The sequence below is a fragment of the Bos indicus x Bos taurus genome, chromosome 24 (genome assembly GCF_003369695.1).
Source record: "Bos indicus x Bos taurus breed Angus x Brahman F1 hybrid chromosome 24, Bos_hybrid_MaternalHap_v2.0, whole genome shotgun sequence".
In the NCBI taxonomy this organism is placed as follows: domain Eukaryota; kingdom Metazoa; phylum Chordata; class Mammalia; order Artiodactyla; family Bovidae; genus Bos; species Bos indicus x Bos taurus.
In genome coordinates this window covers 42,421,543-42,440,467 of record NC_040099.1, presented here as the reverse complement: position 1 = coordinate 42,440,467, position 18,925 = coordinate 42,421,543, and the positions used below count along the sequence as shown (strand labels likewise).

The 18,925-nt window shown below is 45.1% G+C and overlaps 1 protein-coding gene across 3 annotated transcripts in view; it reads left to right on the top strand.

The window, feature by feature from the left end:
• The window catches only part of PIEZO2 (piezo type mechanosensitive ion channel component 2), a 251,309-nt gene that overhangs the window by 173,553 nt on the left and 58,831 nt on the right, over positions 1 to 18,925 (top strand). For 2 of the 3 annotated variants that reach the window (XM_027525524.1, XM_027525523.1), the window contains exons 11-17: positions 883 to 1,021; positions 2,042 to 2,190; positions 4,657 to 4,887; positions 5,537 to 5,660; positions 7,051 to 7,331; positions 8,428 to 8,576; positions 10,841 to 11,014. In XM_027525524.1, coding sequence (XP_027381325.1) covers positions 883 to 1,021; positions 2,042 to 2,190; positions 4,657 to 4,887; positions 5,537 to 5,660; positions 7,051 to 7,331; positions 8,428 to 8,576; positions 10,841 to 11,014 — 1,247 coding nt within the window. Of the gene's footprint in view, positions 1 to 882; positions 1,022 to 2,041; positions 2,191 to 4,656; positions 4,888 to 5,536; positions 5,661 to 7,050; positions 7,332 to 8,427; positions 8,577 to 10,840; positions 11,015 to 14,576; positions 14,619 to 18,725; positions 18,759 to 18,925 lie in introns of all 3 variants that reach the window. The other variant, XM_027525522.1, reaches the window with a different exon arrangement.

Sequence of the window (18,925 nt, the reverse complement as noted above, 5' to 3'; positions counted from 1 at the left end):
GTGTAGTTTAATGCTCTATAAAATTTTCATACGTTTTTGAATACTATTTTGCAGAACTTATATCTGATTTATTGCTGTTAAAACATTGACTCATATAACGTGAGCTCAAGTATAAACATATAAAATGTATTTAAACTTTTAAAAAGCCACGTTGGAGGGCTTTTTCTCAAAAGGCATTCTGCTCTGCAGATATGCCTGCTCTATGATTTGAATAAGAAGTCTCACACGTCTGTGGACACACGTGTATGTCTGTGTGTCTATGTTTATATGTATCTGCATAAATTTACATATAAATTATATGTAAAGCCAAAGAGACCAGAGGGAAAAAGTAGGAGAATGTATTTAGTGTATGAGATGCTACAACACGGGAGTTGCAGGCTGCAGTGTCAGGGAGAGACCGTGGGGTTGTAGCTAACCTGAGACTTTGCTCGTCCCGAGGGCCAAGCGGGGTGTAGGGCAAGTGGGATCAGGGCTGGGGTGGGGGAGGGGGGAGGGCAGGCAGCAGCCCCAGGCCAGAACCCAGTCTGTCTGGAGATCCTGTAACTGGAGGCAGGCCGGGAGCTGAGGCTGAAGGGAGACCAGAGCAGGCCCTGAGCCCTCTGCAGCCTTTCCAGGCTTCACACTTCACACGGAGAGCAGGGGGCATGGCATGGGCGCAGCAGAAGTGGGCGGGCTCAGGTTTGCCTTGTCCTGTGTGACTCTGTGGGGCTGGGTTTGGAGGGCGAGCAGGGCTGTCTTGCTGGCAGGCATCACTGCCCAGAGCGTTCAGCTTCCCCTCGGCTCTGCAGCGTCCAGTGTGCCCATCTAGCAGAGCAGAGGAGGGAGGTCTGTGTGGGAAACCAGAGCTGCTGTCCCACTTGCCTTGCCCCACGCCCCTGGCAGGGCCTGCTGGTGACCGTGAACGGCAACCCCGTGGACTACCACACTATCCACCCCAGCCTCCCGCTGGAGAACGGCCCCGCCAAGGCTGACCTGTACTCCACGCCGCAGTACCGCTGGGAGCCTGCCGCTGCCTCCCCCGGTAAGGAGCCTGTGGGACGGCGGCCTACAGAACTCAGCATCTCTTGTCTTTGGTTTATCCTTCATCGGATGTGGTTCTCTTTCCTTTTCATCTCTAGGAGAGGTTTTTTCCTTCCACAGTCAGTCTGATGAAGCCCATTTCCTTAGATTCTGCCTAGATTTTGCCCCTATATCCTGCTCTGTGCATTTGTCCTTGGTACAAAATAAGTGACCTAATGGAGGTAAGGGCTTCCCAAGCGGCACTCGTGGTAAAAAAAACAACCCACCTGCCAGTGCTGGAGACCTAAGAGACACAGGTTCGATCCCTAGGTTGGGAAGATCCCCTGGAGAAGGGAATGGCAGCCCACTCCAGTATTCTTGCCTGGAGAATCCCATGGATAGAGAAGCCTGGTGGGCTGTAGCCCATATGGTCACAAAGAGTCAGACGTGACTGAAGTGACTGAGCACAATGGGAATAAACTTTGAAAAATAGAAGGTAAAATATTATTTTAAACAAGTCATCTTGTTTGCGGTGTTAAACCTATATGCATATTTGTGTTTTAGTCTTTTTATAATTTGATTCCACTATTGCGGTCCATAGTTTTGCTGGTTAGTGTATGAATGTTTTCTGGAAGAGTTTTTTTTTGTCTAATAAGAAAACCAAGAGGCCCAAAACTTTGACTAGACCTTTCTCCCTTTTCCCTCAGTTTATCCTGTTGAAGCACTAGTGGTAAAGAATCCACCTGCCAATGCAGGAGATGAAAGAGATGTGGGTTTGATCCCAGGGTCAGGAAGATCTCCTGGAGGAGGAAATGGCACCCCATTCCAGTATTCTTGCAGAGAGAATCCCATGGACAAAAGAACCTGGTGGGCTACGGCCCATGGGTCACAAAGAGTCAGACACGACTGAACAACGTAGCACACAACCATCCTGTTGAAAGAGAGCTGCCTGTTCCTAGAGAGGACACATTTGTGCGTGGGGCTCTTATATGAGATTCACCTATGTGCATAAATTGTTATATAAAATAATCTGTCCCTCTAGAAAAGAAGGAGGAAGACGATGATGAGAAAGAAGAGTTTGAGGAGGAGCGGAGCAGGGAGGAGAAGAGGAGTGTCAAAGTGCACGCCATGGTGTCTGTGTTCCAGTTCATCATGAAGCAGAGCTACATCTGTGCCCTTATCGCCATGATGGTGCGTATGTGCCAGAGTCCTGACTTCTGCTCAGATTCCGCCCCACACCTTGCTTTGACCTTGGGATAACGTTAGCGCTGGCGGGATGGACGGTGCTCAAGCCCCGCTGGCTCCAAGCCCCACTGCTTCCTCCCACCAGCGCGACTTCTTCATCTTCCTGATGTCTTGGCAGATAATGGCTGCTTCTGTTAATTTTTCATGGGATCTTTATACTATAGATTTCAAAACCATGTCATCCTCTATGCCACTTAGCCTGATTTTAAATATTAATACCTGTCTCTCAAATTAACCTATCAAGTCAGGCTGTCCCCTGTTTTTCGGATTTAAAAGGACATGTTGGTAGTTTTTCTAAGTGGCTTTGAAGGTGTTCACAGTTAACAAAGGCCACTTTTATTTCTCTCAGATGATGAGGGTTATAGTCACATCTTGGATTTGAGTGAGACTATTCCATTTGAACTGGAACAAATGCTTACCAGCCTGAGCACCAAGCACTGAGTCCCCAAGAGTGTTTTCCGGTTGTGACCATCTTCCCTGGAAGCTCCCCTCGGCAGCAGACTTCTAATCACAGCAGATCTTTTCTTTCTAGGGCAGTCCTAAGCAGCCAGGTCTGTTAGAATGATAGGCGTCTTTATTCAAAAACACACAGTGCGAATATTCCATACCTTCAGATGATCCTAGAACTGCACACAAGAAAGAACATGAAGCAGATTCTACCCCTCAACAACTGAGGGTCGTATGTGACTGAGGCCTTAAAAATGAGAGAAGTTTAACAAAACGTTCCCAATTTGTTTTCCTCCCTTTTTCATCCAAACAGGAATAGTGTACAGGGGAAAAAAATTCTCCTGGAATTACAATATCTGTGCAGATTACTCTCCTGGGTCATCCACACAAAAGTGGCAAGGTCAGATCTGAATTTCTTTCTGGGATAAAGGCATTAACTATTACCAACCTTTGATAACGCCAGGCTTCCCTGGTGGCTCAGTGGTAAAGAATCTGCCTGCAATGCAGGGGACCTGGGTTTGATCCCTAGGTTGGGAAGATCCCCTGCAGAAGGGAATGACTACCCACCCTAGTATTCTTGCCTGGAAAATTCCATGGACAGAGGAGTCTGGAGGGCTACAGTTCTTGGGATCACAAAAAGTCAAATGCAACTGAGCGACTACCACTTTGATAGCACCATTTCCAAGGAATACTATTTTTCATGAAAATAATTCATGACTTAATAATAGCTGTCAGTTTCTCACTGAATTTTAATAAAAGCAGTTTTAATTTTAATTTCCATTTTTTAATTTCCATATATTTTAAACAACAGTTTTAAATAACTCTGTACTTAAAAAAACTAGCTTTGATTTAGGACACATTTGCAAGTTGCTGAGAGGAAGTATTTGTTCTGTGCTGACTTCATTCATTTATCTTATTTATCTCAATACTTATCTGCTTTCCAGAAGCAAAACAGACATAAAACCTTTCAGACTTTGCAATAACCCTTGAAATTCGTGATAGTCAGGAATATGATTGAACTCAGCCTCAACTAGAAAATATTTTTTAAAAATACTTTTATGTATTTTTAATTGGAGGATAATTTCCTTACAACATTGTGTTGGTTTCTGCCATACATCAGCATGAATCAGCCGTAGGTATGCATATGTTCCCTCCCTCTTGAACTTCCCTCCCACCTGCCACCCCATCCCACCCTTCTAGATTGTCACAGAGGCCTTTTCACAGAAATTTGGTATTGAAGATTATGGTAAAAGAGGATAGATTTCTTGAGGTTAATGATATTCATGAGCCTGACTTTCTAGAATGTTCTGGAAGCTGCTCTTTGAGATGTGTTCTAGGTCTGCCGGGGTTTGGTGTGACTGGAGGATGTCCTGCCCCCTACAGGACAGAAGTTGAGGCTGGGCTCTCCGTTAGCCTGGCTTTACTACTGGGGTGCAGACACCTGACACCTCCTCCTGATGATTCCCTGATTCCTATCACGTCTGTCTTCCCGATGGGTGGGCTAAGGGGACCCCTGAAGCCAGCTCATCTGCTGACCCTGGGGTCCCACAGCTTCCGTTTCTGAGCCCAGCTTGGCCACACTCACCCAGCACCCGGGAAAAATAGCCGACCCCAAGCTGATTTGGAAGAATGAAGGAGGAAGCATTTAGGGTTGCGTTTCATCCAGCAAATCCAGTGAGAAGGAAGACATCCGGGCTGGAGGGCAAAGGGCACAGAGTGAAGCCGTCCCCACCCTCGCTTGACCCTCTTCCCTCCAGGAGGTTGAGGGCAGTGTTGGCTCACAGGGCAGCCTTTCTGCCTGCTTCGTCCCCTATGCAGCTGGGATGTTTCCCCCACAGTTTTACCATGATCCTCCCCCTAGTGTGAATGTCACTGAACTTTTCCTTGTAGACCACATCTAACTCAGCAGAGTGGGGACTGTATCATGTACTGACCGCCCCGCTTTCTTGCCCTCTCCCCCTGGAGGCCTGGAGCATCACCTACCACAGCTGGCTGACCTTTGTGCTGCTCATCTGGTCCTGCACTCTGTGGATGATCCGCAACCGGAGGAAGTATGCTATGATCAGCTCCCCCTTCATGGTTGTCTATGGAAACCTGCTGCTCATACTGCAGTACATATGGAGCTTCGAGCTCCCCGAGATTAAAAAGGTCCCAGGTTTCTTAGAAAAGAAGGAGCCGGGGGAGCTCGCCTCAAAGGTAAGGGGGCAGGGGAAAAAGGGGCAGGGCATTCAGACAAAACAACGGTAATCAAAACAGTCATATCCAAGCAGGAACATGCAAAAGTAGGTTCCAAGTATTCAGTGCTCCTTGAAATCATTAATTTTTTTTCCCTTGCCCTCAAGAAAATGTTAATTAATTGTGTGGGCACTTAGAAAAACTACCCCTTCAGCTTCCAGAAAAGAATGGGAGGATTCAGGGACTCTGTTTGCTGGGATGAAATGTTCTCTTCCCCCCATTTCTGTGGATTTCTTCAAAATAAGGAGGAACACTGTAGAAGTAATGGGGCTCATAGAAGAAATACATCTTCCTCTTCTACTTGTGCTGCGGTCCCAGGCAGGAAGGAGACCCCTGGCCCATGTCGGTTTCCAGCCCAGGTGGTCCTGTGCCTCTTCCTGGAGTGTCCCAGGCATGAAAGCGCCCCTGGCACTGGACCGCACGCCAGCGTCCTCAGGAAGGGAGATTTAAAAGCTGGCGACTTTCAGATGCAATGTAGTGGGTGCCTGACTGTCTTGAGTGGATGGGCTTATGCAGCGTGCTCCCTCTGAAGGGTGGGGAAGCATAGTCGTGGTTGAACATGCTTACACTTCAGAGGCATGATGCTCTGATCTCTATTGTCTCCCTCCAGATTCTGTTCACCATCACATTTTGGCTGCTGCTGAGACAGCACCTCACAGAGCAGAAAGCTCTCCAAGAAAAGGAAGCTCTTCTGTCTGAGGTCAAAATCGGAAGTCAGGAAAGAGAAGAAAAAGGTAATTAGTGCGTGCAATGTGACTGGAAGAAGGGCCCCAGAGGACATCCCTGGAGGCTCTGCCCCAGACCAGAGGGAGGCCAGGCGTGGATGTGAGCGGATAGATGACCGCGTCCCAGGGCTGAATTCCTGCCCACATGGGCATCCACTGGAGCTGCAGAGACCCTGGGTCATCTGATACACACAAAAGTGATCCCCGCTGCAGGGCATTCCCTGAGTCCTCCAAGGTCACAGCTTCTTGAGTGTTAGTACCAAGAGAACGACTCAGATCTCCCAAATTCAAATCCTCTCGCCTTTTCAAAAACAAAAGTCAAAAAAAAAAGGAAGATGATGTTTTGATGATCACTTCTGTAGTTTTAGACCCCACTCCATGGGTCAAATGAGAGTCACTTGCTCCCTTACCTGCGTGGATGTGCCAATAAATACAATAAAATTTAATGCTCATAGAACAGCTTGGAGACCATTAGTGAGGCGTGTAGCATTGTCTGAAATGGAAGCCATAAATGTTCTCAGAGGCAGGGCTGGTAACCTTCAGATTAACCCTGTCAGGAGGAGAAAACCAACTCATCTTTTTCTTATAGTTTCTCATTTAGACCTAAACGTTGATTGTTTTTCAGCAACAAAAGTCTTTAAGGTTTGAATCTTGACTATTTGAGTTTGGATGTCTTTTAATACAGTGATTAAATTTACCAGTTACTTTATGTAAAGAACAGTTCATTTAAGAACAACAGTTACTCTGACCTCTCACCCCATGTGCATTCCCCTCACTCTGTGGATCTCCTGATCTTTTGAATAAGTTATTCAAATGACAGGTCACCTTAGGACCACAAAGATGAGTCCTATATGTTAGCAAATTTTAAAGTAAGACCAAATAAGCTTTTACTTCCAATGCATAAAACTATTTTAAATTTAGTTAAATTATAATTAGTCCTGAAACCTAATTTAAAATATATTTGGCTTCGACTCAATTTTTTCATTTTATAAAATCATACTTTCTGGTTAACATTATTACCAATAACTCAGATTCAATAAAAGACTGCTAGAGGCACACTGCAGTCAGAATCTGAAATTGTCAGAGTTAGTTCGGTTTGTGTTATTGCTGTCTGTTTATTTCTCTTGATCCTACAGTAATTATAGCTATTGGACAATGCAAGTGAAATAGGTATTATGAAAAGCTTGTATAAATGTGTTTCTTTTATGTTTCAGGGAGGTTAGGAAAGTGGACTATGATTAGTTCTACAAATTCTGCCTTGTTTATTAGAACTGTCTAAAATTATTTTAAATCATATGGTAATGTCCAAAGTGTGTGGCACCCACCTCACATGGCTAAGAGTGTGTGGTTCTGGTCCAGGGACCAGCTGCTCGTAACAGCAGGGTCTTCTGTCTTGAAGATGATGAACAGGACTTACAGGTGGACAGTGAGGCTCAGGAGAAGGAGGAAGAAGAGGAGCCGAAGGAGGAGCAGCAGGAGCGGAGAGAGGAAGAGGAAGAGGAAGAAGCAGATGAGCAGGACGTGATGAAGGTGCTGGGGAACCTGGTGGTGGCCCTGTTCATCAAGTACTGGATCTACGTCTGCGGGGGGATGTTCTTCTTCGTCAGCTTTGAGGGTAAAATCGTGATGTACAAGATCATCTACATGGTGCTCTTCCTCTTCTGTGTGGCCCTGTATCAGGTGGGTTGCCATCCTTGCGTCTGTCCAGGGGTATGCCTGAGCTTCCTTCGGTGAGGCTCTGAGTTACTGTGACCTCACAAACACATCATATAAAGGGGTCAATGAGATTCAAATGCTACAGGCCAGGAATCCTAAAGTGAGGAGTGAGCCCCTTCCACGTGTTCACTAATATGAATTGTTAGGTTCTTAAAAAGTCAGAAAGTTGGTTAGAGTGGCTTCCTTGTCTTGTACAGATGAAGGGATAAAGAAGATGTGGTATATTTATACAATGTAATATTACTTAACCATAAAAAGAATGAAATAGTGCCATTTGCAGCAACATGGATGGACCTAGAGATTATCATACAAGTGAAGTAAATCAGACAGAGAAAGACACATACCATAGGATATCACTTACAGGTGGAATCTAAAATACAGCACAATTTCACGTATTTCCAAAACAGAAACAGACCTACAGACATAGAGAACAGACTTATAGTTAACCTAAAGGGAAAGTGGGAGTAGGGATAAAATTGGAATTTGAGATGAACATATACATACTACTGTCTATGAAAGAGATAAACAGAGACCTACAGAATAACATAGGGAACTGTACCCAGATTTTGTAATAACCTATAAAAGAAAAGAATCTACATATATATTATATATATAATACCTATAGCCGAATCACTTTGCTATACATCTGAAACTAACACAACGTGCGTGCGTGCCAAGTTGCTTCGGTTGTGTCTGACTGTGACCCTAATGACTGTAGCCGCCATGCTCTTCTGTCCGTGGGATTCTCCAGGCAAGAATACTGGAGTGGGTTGCCATTTCCTCCTCCAGGGGATCTTCCTGATCCAGGGATCAAATCCACATCTCCTGTATTGGCAGACAGGTTCTTTACCATCTGAGCCACAAGGGAAGCCCTCAGATTCCAATCTACGTTGTCCCAACTCTATGAGCAGCACAGCCTCAAAAACTGAAAATGAACTTGACTTTGCTTTCAGACATGTGTGAATGGAATCACCTGTTTTTGTTGAATGGAGCAGGTATTTTTGTGCGTTTTCCGCTAACATGCTTCTTCCTGGTTTGCTGTTCACCTTCTGACTCACAGGTGCACTATGAATGGTGGAGGCGGATCCTGAAGTACTTCTGGATGTCAGTGGTTATCTACACGATGCTGGTGCTCATCTTTATATACACATATCAGTTTGAAAACTTCCCAGGCTTGTGGCAAAACATGACCGGACTGAAAAAAGAAAAGTAAGTAACTGTGCTGGAGAGCAGGGTGGAAAGTGACCCGACGGGTGAAGTCGCGAGGGTGTGTTGTTCCAAACACCTTGCCAGGAAGGAGGTTTTAGTAAAACCTGACGTCATCACTGGCTGTAAGTTCCTCCAGAACAGAACTCATTGATCTTGGTTTTTTGGGCTTCTCATGACCTAGGCATGAGCTTTTGACACATAATAGGTACTCAGTACTCAGTGGAGAAGGCAATGGCACCCCACTCCAGCACTCTTGCCTGGAAAATCCCATGAACGGAGGAGCCTGGTAGGCTGCAGTCCATGGGGTCGCTAGGAGTCGGACACGACTGAGCGACTTCACTTTCACTTTTCACTCTTATGCATTGGAGAAGGAAATGGCAACCCACTCCAGTGTTCTTGCCTGGAGAATCCCAGGGACAGGGGAGCCTGGTGGGCTGCTGTCTATGGGGTCGCACAGAGTTGGACACGACTGAAGCGACTCAGCAGCAGCAGCAGGTACTCAGTAAGAATTGACTGGAAAGTAAATTCTCAGCCCCTTATTAATGAAATGGCTTTTTCTAGTGTTTCATGTGAAGCTCCCCTGCCTGGCTTCTTACAGTCATGTGGTCTCTCTTCCTAACCAAAGGCTTGTAACACAGAGCATCGCCTCCCTCCCTCATGGAGCCGGTGCTGAGATTCTAAGGAGTTGTTGTTCAGTTGCTCAGTTGTGTCTGACTCTTTGCAACCCCCCTGGACTGCAGCACACCAGGCTTCCCTGTCCTTCACCATCTCCCGGAGTTTGCTCAAACTCATGCCCATTGAATCGGTGATGCCATCCAACCATCTCATCCTCTCTCATCCCCTTCTCCTCCTGCCCTCAATCTTTCCCAGCCTCAAGGTCTTTTTCATTGAGTTGGGGCTTCCCATCAGGTGGCCAAAGACTTGAAGCTTCAGCTTCAGCATCAGTCCTTTCCATGGATATTCAGGGATGATTTCCTTTAGGATTGACTGGTTTATCCCCTTGCTGTTCAAGGGACTCTCAAGGAGTGGTTGGCCATGGAAACTAGCAGTTTCCATGGTCTGTTTCTCATGCATGAAATAGACAGGACTCTAGCCTTTTCTACTCTGCTCCTCTAAACTTCTTAAATTCCTTTGGAAATCAAACCAGGACTGGGCATAGAGCTAAGTGTCCAAAGGAGGAGGCATAGAGCCAAGTGTCCAGAGGAGGAATCATAGAGCTGAGCACCTTGCCTGAGCCAGACACTCTTGTGCACCTGAATATCAACTGGAAGCCAGAGGGAGTCTGAGTCCAGTGGAGTTTACACTCTAGGACAGGAGACAAACCAAAAAACCTACTTTATGTGAAATAAATTACGAACTGACACATCTGTGAAGAAAATGAAAACAAGCCGAGGTAGTGAACAATGGGGACACAATAGCTAGAGATGGAGTGGTTCAGGCAGGCTTCCCTGAGGAGGTGTCATTAATTTTTTGGCTGCACCATCTGGCATGTGGAATCTTAGTTCCCTGACCGGCACGGATTTCCCATGCCCTCAGCAGTAAAAGTGCCGAGTCTTAACCACTGGACCACCAGGGAAGTCCCGGAAGATGTCATTTAAACTCTTGAAGAATAAGAAGGAGCTTGTCTTTAGAAAACTGGGTTGGGAGCTGAGAGCTGGAAGAACATTCCAGGAAGAGAGAACAGCAAATGCAAGGGCCTGTGGCGGGAAAGGGTTTGGTGAGTGTGCTGAACAGCAGGAAGGCTCCCCTGCAGGGAGGGTGGAGGGATCCTAGGTGATGATGGTTTGCGTCTCATTCTCAGTGAAATGTCAAGTCTTTAAAGCACCCTTGACTGGCAGAGAAGGCAGTGATGTGTGGGGGCAGGAATAGACACAGCCAGGTGGCCAGCCAGCAGTGGTGGCAGGGGAGGTCCTGTGATCGAGGATGGCCAGAGAGGAATAGGAGGCACCAGAGAATAGGAGGCACCAGAGAGGAAACAAGAGCACAGATTCAGGAGATGAGGGTGAAGGGATGTGGATGGTGGAGACAGGAAAGTGTGTTGGGGAAGGGGATGTCCTGACTTGGGCGTTTTGCACAAGGTGGACGGTTGTGCCGGGGAAGACCGGGGTGGGAAGTGGGCGAGAACAGCTTAGCTGTTTCAGGAATATGGGGAAATGGAGACTTCTGTCTTGAAAATGTTCAGTATGAAATCACGGAGAAATAGTTGAATTCCGGTGGACATTTGGGTGCGAGAGCCCACCGGGGAAACCCGCCCTGTTTCACAGGCTGGAGGACCTTGGCCTGAAGCAGTTCACGGTGGCCGAGCTGTTCACGCGCATCTTCATCCCTACCTCCTTCCTCCTGGTCTGCATCCTGCACCTGCACTACTTCCACGACCGGTTCCTGGAGCTCACCGACCTGAAGTCCATCCCCAGCAAGGAGGACAGCGCCGTCTATAGGTGAGCGCACGCAAGCTCAGCCAGACCCTCCCGTCCTCTCACTGAGAATCTCACCTATACTTGCCATGACAGTCAGCCTCTGAGTGGGAAAAAATGAGAAAAAATGTGGAGTATTTGATTGCACTTTACGAAACAGTAGGTAGTGCTTTGGGTTTCCTAGGTGGTGCTTGTGGTAAAGCCTGCCAGTGCAGGAGACATAAGAGACAAAAGTTCGATCCCTGGGTCAGGAAGATTCCCTGGAGTAGGAAATGGGAACCCACTCCAGTATCCTTGCCTGGAGAATCCCATGGACAGAGGAGCCTGGTGGGCTACAGTCCATGGGGTCACAAAGAGTCGGACATGACTGATCAACTTAGCATGAATGCAGGTAGTGATTTGTGACATTTCATGGGTGATCTTAACAGGCGTGTGAGTTGGTCCAGAGGAGCTGTGCAGACTGAGGTTCCTTTGCAGTGGCAATGTGTCTTTCATATCTGGGGTGGTGGGGTGTTTTTAGAACGTTTACAGAATCTGGCTAAATTCAGAGGGTGAGTTTTCTGTTGCACTGACAGGTAGTAAGGAAGTCTCTATGAGTAAAAGTGGAGTACAGAATTCTCCCTTCCGTTTCAGGAAGGAAGGACCTCAGCTGAAAGGTTCTGCCATCTGCGAGTAACCAGAGTAACATTTAAGGAAAGAGCGAAGGCAGTGTTTTCTGCCACCAGTTCACTGTTGCTGTCTTCCATCAATAAATACGAATACAAAGTGTTTCCAAGTAGCTGATGGGATCTGTCTCGCCCTGGCCATGTGTGTGGAGCCACAGTCGGTCAGCCCACATCCATAGGCCTGGTCCATCTCGGGAACATTACAGGCATTTCTAATGAGCCCTGATACAGATTTTCCTCTCTGTTTCACATAATAGCCTGTGATTCAGCTTCTGGAAAACCCTTGTTGCGTAGATGAGGGAGCAAAGTGCTGCCTTCAGAGGAACACAGACACCACAGGTGAAAATTCCCGAGCCCCTTCTCAAGGGAAACAGTGGGTCCACTGAAAGAAGATGAAGCAGTAATTCATTAGGCACAGTTCATGAAATGTCAGACTGTGAACATTCTGCTGTGCTGGGGGTGGTTGTTCTTCAGTCGCCCAGTCATGTCCGACTCTTTGTGACCCCATGGACTGCAGCACGCCAGGCTTCCTTCCTTCATTTTCTCCCAGAGTTTGCTCAACTCATGTCCATTGAGTCGGTGATGCCATCCAATCATCTCATCCTCTGTCACCCGCTTCTCCTCCTACCCTCAATCTTTCCCAGCATCAGGGTCTTTTCCAATGAGTAGCTCTTCACATCAGGTGGCCAAAGTCTTGGAGCTTCAGCAGTCCTTCCAATGAATATTCAAGGTTGATTTCCCTTAAGATTGACTGGTGGAATTATGGAAAACTGAATGTGTTGAACAGGGTTTCCTTAAGTACGTAAACGTGATTTAATTATGTGGCTTCTGAAAAAGGATAGCAGGATGTGTCCTCCTGTTTTCCTCTACTGTCCAGCCAGCCCATAACCCCCTCACCTGGCTGGACAGGATGGAGGCCCTGTGATCTGGTCAGTCTGAGGCCATGGCTGGCCCTCCTCTGGCCAATGCTCAGCCCCTAGCACCCCCTGAACTGTTACTTTTCCAAGAGAACGTAAAGGGTGAGGCAAAAATGAGTAATGTCAGCAGTATGCATGGTTTCGGGTCATGGGATTTCATTTTTGGTTCTGTGAAAAGAGGAGTTCAAAGGACTCATCCGAGTTTGGTATTTAGGGATTTCATGCAGGAGTTTCATATAAAAGGCCCCAAATTTCTACCTGGAGCATGGGGCGTGTATCCCATCTTTTTCACAATTCTTTTCCATTGTAGTGTTTTCCTTACTCGTGATTTTTAGTCCCTAGGACCCTAGTAAGTCAAAATGATGAAGAAAGAGGTCTTTTCAGAATTGGATTGACTGTCATGCTTTGCCTTCTCTGTTCCTTCCCCCTTAGTAAATGCTACACCAAAAAAAAAAAAAAAATCCCAAATTGGGAATGATCAGTGCATTTTATCCCTTATATTGATTCTGGTCCTGTTGTTTCTATGAACAGCCGGCTATCTTTTGCTGTTCTGTTGTTTGTGTGGATTGTGTCTACCCTGTAGGCAAGTGTCATTTGTGTCTGAAGCAGAATTCATCATGTTGAGCCTTCTAGAATTTATAGTTAGCATTATGAAAAATTTTATGACAAATCTTATGAGTAATTATTATTATTTCTAGGTAGACATTATCAGGAATGTCATTTCCCTTATATATTGATAAAATAGACACTATAACATAATTACAACATAATTATTATGTAATAAACACTTAATAGTAAGATACTGAATGTCCATTCCTTATTTAAATATCTGTGACTGCCACATGTCAATGATTTGTTTTATTTTATTTTTTATATAAATTTATTTTAATTGGAGGCTAATTACTTTACAATATTGTATTGGTTTTGCCATACATCAACATGAATCTGCCACGTGTGTACACGTGTTCCCCATCCTGAACCCCCCTCCCACCTCCCTCCCTGTACCATCCCTCTGGGTCATCCCAGTGCACCAGCCCCGAGCATCCTGTATCATGCATCGAACCTGGACTGGCGATCCGTTTTACATATGATATTATACATGTTTCAATGCCATTCTCCCGAATCATCCCACCCTTGCCCTCTCCCACAGAGTCCAAAAGATTGTTCTATACATCTGTGTCTCTTTTGCTATCTCTCATACAGGGTTATTGTTACCATCTTTCTAAATTCCATATATATGCATTAGTATACTGTATTGGTGTTTTTCTTTCTGGCTTACTTCACTCTGTATAATAGGCTTCAGTTTCATCCACCTCATTAGAACTGATTCAAATGTATTCTTTTTAATGGCTGAGTAATACTCCATTGTGTATATGTACCACAGCTTTCTTATCCATTCATCTGCTGATGGACATCTAGGTTGCTTCCATGTCCTGGCTATTATAAACAGTGCTGCGATGAACATTGGGGTACACGTGTCTCTTTCCCTCCTGGTTTCCTCGGTGTGTATGCCCAGCAGTGGGATTGCTGGGTCGTAATAATTTGTTTTAGAAGGTACTGTGATGCGTACAGAAATAGAATGACTTTTTTAAACTTTAACTTGAGAAAAACCTCAGAAAACAGTATCTTGAATACGGATACTCAAAGGATTTTATTTTTTTAATTCTGGAGAAGGACCAAGAATTAATGTTTTACATGGTATTTTATTTGATAAGTGCACTCTGGACATTTAAACCTTACAGGTATCTGACCAGACGTGTGATTCTTTGGGGGAGGGAGGGAGGAAGAGGCTGTCACTGTCAAGTGTTTCAAACCTCACTCTGTCTGACTTCACGGTGCTGCCGATCCTCACTGTCTGGACACTTTGCGGTGCATGAAGGGTGTTGCTGACACACCTGGTGGTGCAGAGCCCGCAGGACACCGTCAGCTCCTTCCCTCTGGCTAACACTCTCCTCTCTCTCTCTCCGACTGTCTCCCCGCTGCCGCCTTGTGCTTCCTGCGTAGCCATGCCAAGGTCAATGGGCGTGTGTATCTGATAATAAATAGGTGGGTACTTCAACGTTTTCTCTCTTGGCTCCTTTTTCAAATGGTCTCTGGGGGTGTTAAGCACTTTATTAGCTTGTAAATGAAACTGACATCATCAGACAGTGGACATGGCCTCCAGGTATGCTATGGATGTCTTTTGCAAACCCAGCCATTCGGTGTTTGGACTGAATGGCGCTGCTGAGTGGACTGAGAGGCGGCCGAGGGTCTTCAGCTGGCACTCGGCATTGGTCACCCTTTGGTAGAATTAGTCCTGGGCTTGCCTGTGAGCCCACGTCCCTCCTGAACATGTAATCAAGAGCTCAGCTCAAGAACCAGCTGCTCCACAAACCACCCATCTCTGCCGAGTCCCTGCTGAGTGTACCGGCCCTTCCTCTGAGTTCCCGGAGCACTTTCTCTTTGCTGCCGCCTCCCAACATTGGCCTTCAGCCCCATCTGCCTGCCTGTCTTATCTTCTCCCCTGCCCGCCACCTCCGGCCCTCAGGCCCTGGGTCCCTTGTACAATCCACCGCAGGGCCAACATCTCACCTACCGTGGGGGTTTAACTGCTAGTGGATATGCCTGAATGAAGTGATAATAGGCACAACAATCTATGGTTAAGAGAAAATTAAAACACCAATTTCTTCAAGTATACATCTACTTAAAAGAGCATCATATAGAAGGATGGTATTTTACATGACAGATTTCACAATGTATTTGCCTTCTGCAAAAAAAAAAAAAAAAAAAGCCAAGTTGGGCAGCGTGCTTAGATGCGCATCATCCAGGCAGGGAGATAACACCTACTCATAACCACAGGTAACAAAGGGTGAGCTCTGACACCTGCTGTATGTGGAGTTATCCTCAAGTGCCCAAAAGAGAAGAGTATTCAGGTCTAATTCACCAAAGCTCTTCTTACTTTATTGAGAGAATTAAACTATCCACTCCCATAACTTCACGTCTTAAGTAATCAAGTCAGTAATTTAGGTAGTAGAAGCATGTATTTTGCAGTAAATCCACTTAACAAAATAACTCTTGGAAAGATTTGTAGGTTTTCTACTCCACTGTCTTTCCTCTTAAGAGGAATGCTGAGGCTGACAACCAAGTAGCAGACCCGAGGAGGCAGCCCGTCTAGAAAGAGGAGTAAAAACTTAGTGCATCTCTGTGGAGATCTCTATGGAAGAGGAACGAGGCCGGGTGGGCTCCCTTTGGGGCTGGTTTTGGGGGCAACCTGAGAGAGAAATGTCAACCTCAAGTTTTTAGCTGCCAGCTAGAGAAGTAAGCTACAGACTTGAAGCATAAATCTTGAGCAGCCATATCAGTCTTATCCCTCTTAACATAAAGAACCACACTATATCTGTCTCTCTCCCTCTGTGTTTCTGATAAAGTCTTGATCATGTGCTTTAAGAGGAGGTGGCTGGGGCGCCCAAGAGGCAGGAGTGGTTTGATGGGCTCTGACAACTGATACACTCAGCCCTCCATACCCGTGGTTTCTGCATCCATGGATTCAACCAAAAGCATTTTTTAAAAAAAATCCAGAAAGTTCCCCAAAGCAAACTTGAATTTGCTGTGTGCAAGTTACTATTTCCATGGCATTCAAATAGTATTAGGTATTACAAGCCATCTCGAGATCATTTAAAATGTACAGGAGGATGTGCGTAGGTTACAAGCAAATACTATAGCATTTTATACAAGGGACTTGAGTACCCATAGGTATTGGTGTCCGTGGGGGTCCTAGAACCAATGTGCCAAGGATGCTGATGGTACAGAGTGGCTCCCTGCATTTCTCTTGAGGAGAAACATATGCCCATCAACCCTGAACTGACTCAGGAGTTCTCAGACCTAGATGCAGTCATCTAAAATAATTAAAAACTTGAAGCATTCCACCATTAGCTCAGTCTTCTTTCCAGTGAACTCTCACTTTTGTCTGAATGCCCACATTTTAAGAAAAGTCAGAGCTGTGCCCTAGGGAGCACTCGACCTAACAAACCCTCTGTCCCTACACAGTATGTGCTTCTAAAAGGCTGCACATGAAGTATGTCCAGTTTTGAAGGGACTTCTCTTGATTAGAATGATAGGGTGAACCTTTTATTGAGTAAATAAGCTTTCTTTATCCCCAAATTTATTTTTGTATGCTCAGTGCTGTTTAATAAGGAGAATACTGTGTTTCTAGATGGGAGTTCCAATGAAAGAGGGGACATACCTATATCCAACTTCTGGGTCAGTCACAATTTAGACTTGACCTTATAAGATGTGAGGTAGGGCTGTGTTAAGGACAGTGGCTGACTGATAAAATTCTGATGGTGTGAAAAATACAGGAAGTTCCAACTGAATTTATAAACAGACTGATTTAGAATATTTTAACAGGAGCAATGGTTAGTTCTCCTACATATACACAAACCAGGGCCATTACACCTGTTCCTGTGTACATGTGTAACTGAATCACATTGTTATAATTAACACATAGTAGATCAACTATACTTCAATAAAATTTTTTAAAAATAAAAGAGTAAGGAGCTTTGCCACTTCCCCTTGTTAGCAAGATGTCTAGTTTAGGCTTAAATCTAAATCTTTTTGATTCCAAAGAGCACGCTTTTAACATTGTTCTGGATTGTCTCAGAAAAATGCTATGAGAAAAATGAAAGCACAATGAAAGGATTCATACAGTGTCTTTTAAAGTAGACACTCTAACCGTTCATTGAGAATACTTTCATCCAGAGGCATTTTATAATCACAGATTTTCTCAGGTGAATTATCTAGCTTAAGAAAATAAGCAAGTACATACAAGTAGAAAATAATGTTGTGGAAATCTGGCTATAATGTGGATTATCAAAGCCAAACTGAAAGGTGATTTTTTGGGGATCATACGATTTAATTAATTAATTTATATTTTGAAGTATAGTTGTGTTACAATGTTGTGTTGCTTTCTGCTGTGCAACAATGTGAGTCAGCTGTATGTATGCATGTATCCAATAAGAGAAGAAAAGAAAAAGAAAATAAGCAAGTACATGTCAGCACACTTTCTTCCACCGACCTCAGAACATTCTTTGTTCACTAAATTTTCTAACATTCTGTGATCTACCTGCTTGAGATCGCTAAAAGGAATTGCTTTTGAAGGATAACCTCTCTGAAAGTCCAAGGGCAATGCAGAATCTTGACCACAGTTCTCCAATATCACAGGCGTTTAAATGCAAAACCAACAGGTTGCATGTGAGCTTAGATTTTTATCTAGCCGGACTTCTTCATTTTGTTTAAAAAAAAGTAAAATTCCAGAGACATAAAATTGTCTCAGAGTCAATTACAGATATTACAGATAAAACTCAGAGTATTACAGATACGATAACATTATCAAGTGTCTGTCCTGTGACAGTCAGGCTGAAATGAATAAATTTTTGCAAATGAGAAGGACTACCTGCATGATCTGTAATAGGCCTTTTCCTAATGTCTACTTTATTGCCCACAAACGTTCCTTCAAACATTCATTTGAATATGAATAAAAAGATATACTCTTAAAAAACTGAGGAGCAAGATCATACTCATTACTATTCGCCGTGAACTAAGCTGGACCCCCAAGAGTTGCTGAGCTCCCTAAGGCTGCAGCCCCTTCAGCCAGGCTCCCGCACTCTTCTCAAGAGATCTGGTCCCGCAGCTCACCTGGTGCCCGAGGATGGGGTGTGATACAGGCTTCTTACCCCCAGAAGCATTTGCATCCACTGCATACGCTTCAGATGGCCACAGGATGAGACTGGTCCATGCAAAAGTTGACCGACATTACACCTTATTTAAGAATTAAAAAAAAAATTCCTCCTTAAACTGTGAATGACTTGATTCCTAGGGGATGGTTTGCTGTGTTTCTAAGAAAGCATGACCTGACTTGCCTCAGCAGTCTCTGCGTCCTGCCCTTCACCACTGCAGCACCGTCCATTCTCAGATCAGCTGCCCGGCTCAGGGCTCCCAGTCAAAGCACGCTGTGGCCGCCATCCTGGAATGCACATGGCGTTAGGGCCCTGCACCCGGCATATAGGAATGCAATAGTAGATGACTGTAGCATGATGTGTGATCTCTGAGTCTCCTTATAACTCTTCTGTTCTCATCTCCTTTTTTTTTCCTTTCTATTTCCATTACTTTGAGCAGCATCAAGAAAAAATTACCAATCCACCACAATGAGTAAGTCCCCCTGTGAAGCCATGAAATGCTTGCTCTACATGATGCCATTTCATGCTTCTCCATCCTAAACTCTGACCATTTTCTCCTGCGGGAAAAAATGTCAAGTTTAGGTGTTGATAGCTCTCATGACTGACTCATCACTAGAACCTGAATTGGAAGAGCTCACT